The sequence below is a fragment of the Lolium rigidum genome, chromosome 3 (genome assembly GCF_022539505.1).
Source record: "Lolium rigidum isolate FL_2022 chromosome 3, APGP_CSIRO_Lrig_0.1, whole genome shotgun sequence".
NCBI classification, from domain to species: domain Eukaryota; kingdom Viridiplantae; phylum Streptophyta; class Magnoliopsida; order Poales; family Poaceae; genus Lolium; species Lolium rigidum.
This window is the reverse complement of record NC_061510.1, coordinates 217,541,969-217,547,219: the sequence shown is the minus strand read 5'-3', so window position 1 is coordinate 217,547,219 and position 5,251 is coordinate 217,541,969. Positions and strand designations below refer to the sequence as shown.

Here is a 5,251-nt window from a genome sequence, read left to right as displayed (position 1 = left end):
CGCACGGTCACCCGTGTGCTCACGCACATCTAGGCCAACAACTCCCTCCCCTGGGGATGCCGCCGGCGGCACCGCTGCCCGAGGACACCGGGAACTCGAGCGACGACGACATGTAGTAGTTTATTACTTTTAGTTTATGTTTCCATCTAGGTGAATTCAAATATACGTACGAACTCGCCTACGTATGTTAAATATCTTTAAATTTCGTTTATGTTTAAACGAATTTCGCCTTGTTTTGTCTGGATTCGCCGTTAATTATCCAAAAAAAAAACATCCATCCTGGACTCGCCGCTGAGAAAATGGGCCTCCCAGGCCAAAAATTACATCCATCCGGCGCTAAATAGCGCTGGATTTCGGCATGGGGAGCCCCAACGGCTGGAGATGCTCTAAGTCTATAGGACAGGGGGATCTCTCCCCTTAACCCCCATGAACATTTTACAAAACTACCTTGGAAATTTGCCATTTAGCCCAGAAACATTGGTGTTTTTTTCATCTCATCCCATTTGCCTCCCATGAAAAATTTGTTCAAGCTCAAAAATGTTGATACTCATAACTACAAAAGTGGGATTTAATACATGCAATACCGAGTTAATAGATTTTCAATATCTCTAATTCAAGTTGTTGATGTACTTTTATGGAAACCAGTGTGCACATTTAATTCTAACATGAAAGTTTAGTCCGCAAACTTTAGGAATTTGATCTTTACATTGCAAATATATTGAAAATATTTTTTAGATACCATATGAAAATATATTTTATTATCTATATAATAATATTGATTTTGTATTTTGCATGTTAATTATTTTTGGTAAACTTAATCAAACTTAACATACTTAACATAGTTTGACTTTCTAAAAATAATATATGCCTTAAGCTTTGGGATGGAGATAGTATGTAACTACCCAAAGCGTTTGTTGGATATCATGATACTTAGAACAAATTATATCCATATATTATTTTTCACAAATTTTAAATTTACTATTAGATTTATATTGTTCATACATTATATGTGTAAATTGTTCCATCCCCACTCAGTGCAGCTCGTCAACCCATCTAATCTCATGATAAATCTAAAAAAAATATACTCCCTTCGTCTATAAATAGATGTTTAGGGTTTGTCTAAATCTAAGTGTATCTAGACACTAAATAGAGTCTAGGTATATCTAAATTTAGACAAATCTCGGACATCTATTTATGAACATAGATAGTATATAGAGTAAGAATATCTTTTTCATAAACCTTGCATAGCATCGCCATTTCCCCAATTTTTTCTAATAATAATGCTAGAAACGAGTCTAAGGTAAAACGAGATGGGTATCTAGCATTGGGTATAGGGGTCAACCTAAATCAGATAGAACATGGACTGATCCGAGTCTATAGATATTTTTTCCAAGCACCTCAGTACTGCAATGACAGAGTCCGTGCTAAGGGAGTTCTTAGCATTCAAATTTGACCAACACTGTTCAATTGCTAGATCTCTCACTTACGACCCGTTACTCTTTCTAGCGATGTATCGGACAATCTTAATGAAGTCGGGCACGTACCATATACTGAAACGCAGCAGGTATCTTTTGGCTGAGCTAGTGGAATATCCAATCTATCCTTGGGAGCATCAGCCTAAGCATCCCGCATATACCCCTGCGATGGGATTTGGTTCCCAAAATACCCTTCCTCATTATCTCTAAAAATAAACCTTCCTCACGGTAAAAGATGTTTAATAAATGTTTATTTCTGACCTTATATGATTATTATTTATTAATCGCCACTTTGTTTTTTCTCATATCCGCTCGTAAAATAAGTTTTGAATCTTTTAGCCGACTCTAGGCTAAGCAAATGCAAATATAAACATCTCAAAAAATTGCAAATATAAACCGGAAAATGGCAGGGGCAATTGCGTCCATCTCTCCCAAAAACCCCTGCTCCCATTTCTAGGCGCCTCCGCAGCTTTGCTCCCGCCATCCCGCGCGAAGAATGAGGGCCAAGCGGGTGGCATCTTCCGCGGCGGGGACGGCGGCGCTGGTCTATGTCGTGCTATCAGGGCGACTGTCCTCCGACGACGCGGAGAAGGTGCCGAGGCGGCGGTCGGGGCGGAAGGACGTCGAGGGGGAAAGAGAGGAAAGGTGGCCAGAGACGGCGCCGGCAAGCTGGCGGGAGGCGGCTGCCGTGGCGGCCAGGACGGTGGGGTTCGCGTACGGGGAAACGCTGGGGAAGTGGCCGCTCGGAGACATCGCCTTCGGGATCAGCCACTACATGCGCCTTCAGGTGATCAAATGTTTCGATCTGCTGGAATAGTCGCAAATGGCATCTCTGCTAGAGGAAACATATGTGATCTAGGCTTGTAAATTCCGCTTGATTTGGTCTTAGATCATGCTTTATATTAGTATTATGGTTGGTTGATTATGTGATCATGCTTGTGATTTCAGCAATGCCTGAGGCCCTGGGTCATGGTTGATTTGACTCTTGGCAGGTCGTTCTCCTAATTTTTTTTTGAAACAGTAACTTTCCCTTCTGAAAGATGTGCTTCATTTGGATTTGAAAGATTTTGTCGATAATTTGCTTGGGTTCTAATTTTGATACCAATGCATGTTGGATTCATATGAGTTGCTTACTGACTACCGACTAACAAGGGCTCAAGCCTTACTCTGCTCCTGAAAGAACCTCTGAAAAAGGAAATGACGTCCATTTCGAAGTATTTGCCAAATGAACACGCCTACCTATCTTAAATGGGGTTCCGATTAGTTTTTTGTTTTGAGAGAAATCCATTAAGTTTGTCAGTTATGAAGAACTCATGGCACTAACCCAACAAATATGGTTGCCATTATTTCGTTGAAGAAAATACTCTGTTTTGCTTCTTCTCTGATTAACTATTCATTTTTCTTCAGGGGAATCTGCAGCATGAGTACACAGGTAGCAACTGTGTGCCCTTGGAAGGTCCTGGAGTAAGGCAGGAGCTCATTGCACTTCTCAGATGCCTGAGACTCTGCATGTTCTTCTCAAAGAAGCCTTTTGAAGTCTTCCTAGAGTTTGGTGGGTATGACCAGAGTGATATTCTCACAAGGAATTGCAAGGCAAAGGTATGTATCACCCTGACCAAAAATGGTGACCATCTTAGTACAGATTGTGAACCGGAAACATCTTAAAGTGAATCCTGGTGCCTCTGTGCAGCTTATGAAACCCAAATTCACGGTTGTCCGTGATGAAAGTACCCGATGCTTTCTCCTTTTCATCAGAGGGGCTATTAGTGTTAAGGATCGCCTGACAGCGGCAACTGCAGCAGAGGTTCCCTTTCATCATGCAGTGTCACAAGAAGGCCGTGGAACGAGTGTAGTGGTTGGGCATGCACACTGTGGAATGGTTGCAGCAGCTCGCTGGATTGCGGATCAGGCAATTCCCTGCATCAGCAGAGCAGTCGAGCTATTTCCAGATTACAGAATTAAGGTAGGTAGGTAATCAAATATCTTCTGAACCTATGCACATGTGCTTTCGGTTTGAATGATTTCGCCAAAAAAAAATAGACATGTGGCAGATGAGTGATAATTTTTGCTATTTTGTCTCTTGATAATAATATGGGGCAACTTTAACTGTAAAGTAACCACAGACGTGACACTAAAAAGTAATGCAGATGACACGAGGAGTCCTCTGGATGAAGTCTCACAAGAGAATATCATTGCTCCATCAAGATATTTGCTGACCAAAATAATATCATCTTTGTTCCATTTTAGATCATTGGGCATTCAATGGGTGCTGCTATTGCAGCAATTTTAACATGCATACTACGTGAGAACAAGAAGTTATCATCATCTTCATGTATTGCTTTTGGACCAGGTACCTACTATATTGCATTCCACAACGGACTGAAACCTAACCTTTAAACATATGAGTATCAAGAAAAGAAAAAACTGCATCTAGATTTACTAATAACGCTACGCCACTTGTAGAACGGTTAAGAAGACAGTCATACATTTTAAGAAACGTCTGTGTGGAATCATGTACTGCACAAATATGAAACAAGAACTAAAAGCGCAAGCATGCCCAACAACTGTCTGAAACAGAGCAACAAATATCTTGGACAATTTCATAGTCCCTTATATCTCGTTCCAATTGATTAGAAATATTTCGTTACAGATGTATAACACACTAACATATCAAGCTGCTACTGTCCAGCTGCTTGTATGACCTGGGACTTGGCTGAGTCGAGCAAAGACTTTGTTACCACTGTTGTCAACAAAAACGACCTGGTGCCATCTTTTGGCAAGGTCTCAGCTTCCAGTCTTCGCGCAGAGGTATCCCCATGTCCACCTAGTTTGATGCAGTGATGCCAACATGAATGAAATCTATAAATCTTGTTTTCCTTCCATAGCTAAGGAGCGATGAACTAGTTCTCTCAATGCCTCATGTTGAAAAACAATTAGCTGGTCATGAGAAGTGAATAAGTTGTTTCTACTGTAAACTCAATTTATTTGCACGGATGCCTCCTATTTTTGAGGCTTTCAATCAAATCCTGGCCGTTGTACCCCCCACCCAAAAGGCTCATATGTGTTCATTTTATATGAAATATGTGCAGGTTATGGCATCATCGTGGGCACCTCATCTCCGGGAACATATTCAGCAGAAAAGAATCCTGAGTTTTGTAAATCACTCGGTGAATTTCATGCGATCCTACGTTCCATTTGTACACAATCCAAGTTCTAAGGTTGCAGATTTCGAGTCTTACATTGCCGAGGTACACGAAAATCTTTTTCTTTGCAAACCCAGATTTCTCAAAAAAATAGTACCTTGTTAATTTGTCCTACCATTCCAGTCTGAGTCAGAAGACATGCGGTACATAGTGAAGAAACACTCTGCAGTGTCCTGCTGGCCATATGTTGCTGCAGGGAAGCAAACTCTTGAAGCACCCGACACGGAGGCGGAGGAAGGAACAGCCGGAGAAGAGGCGGAGCAGCTCATGGAAGCCCTGCAATCGGCGCCAAACGCCTCTCAGGCGCCTTCCCATCGCCAGTTATACCCTCCAGGACGAATCATGCACATGGTTGCATTGCCAGCATCAGAAGAGCAAGGTGGCCAGAATGTAGGTGTTGCCCTCTACGAGACCCCTCGCAGCATGTATGGCAAGATCCGGCTCGCGGGATCTATGGTAAGAGACCATTACATGCCGAGGTACGTCGAGACGATGGAGATGCTCATCGACAGGCTTGCGGAGGATGATGATGCGCCTCTCAGCGACACCAACGAGGACGTCCCATTGGACTAA

The 5,251-nt window shown here is 42.3% G+C and overlaps 1 protein-coding gene across 1 annotated transcript; it reads left to right on the top strand.

Moving 5' to 3' along the window:
• Nucleotides 1-1,971: 1,971 nt before the first annotated feature.
• LOC124696064 lies at nucleotides 1,972-5,251 on the top strand. Its single transcript, XM_047228846.1, has 7 exons — nucleotides 1,972-2,262; nucleotides 2,883-3,074; nucleotides 3,166-3,438; nucleotides 3,723-3,825; nucleotides 4,165-4,283; nucleotides 4,565-4,733; nucleotides 4,794-5,251. Exons 1-7 carry the CDS (start codon nucleotides 1,972-1,974, stop codon nucleotides 5,249-5,251), a joined length of 1,605 nt encoding a protein of 534 aa, XP_047084802.1.

Excerpts from the sequence above, each read along its gene's own strand:
- LOC124696064 (XM_047228846.1), top strand. The coding sequence starts at position 1,972 with ATGAGGGCCAAGCGGGTGGCATCTTCCGCGGCGGGGACGGCGGCGCTG. Across the intron at positions 2,263-2,882 it reads GCCACTACATGCGCCTTCAG|GGGAATCTGCAGCATGAGTA; the intron begins GTGATCAAATGT and ends ATTTTTCTTCAG. Across the intron at positions 4,734-4,793 it reads CATTGCCGAGGTACACGAAA|CATTCCAGTCTGAGTCAGAA; the intron begins ATCTTTTTCTTT and ends AATTTGTCCTAC.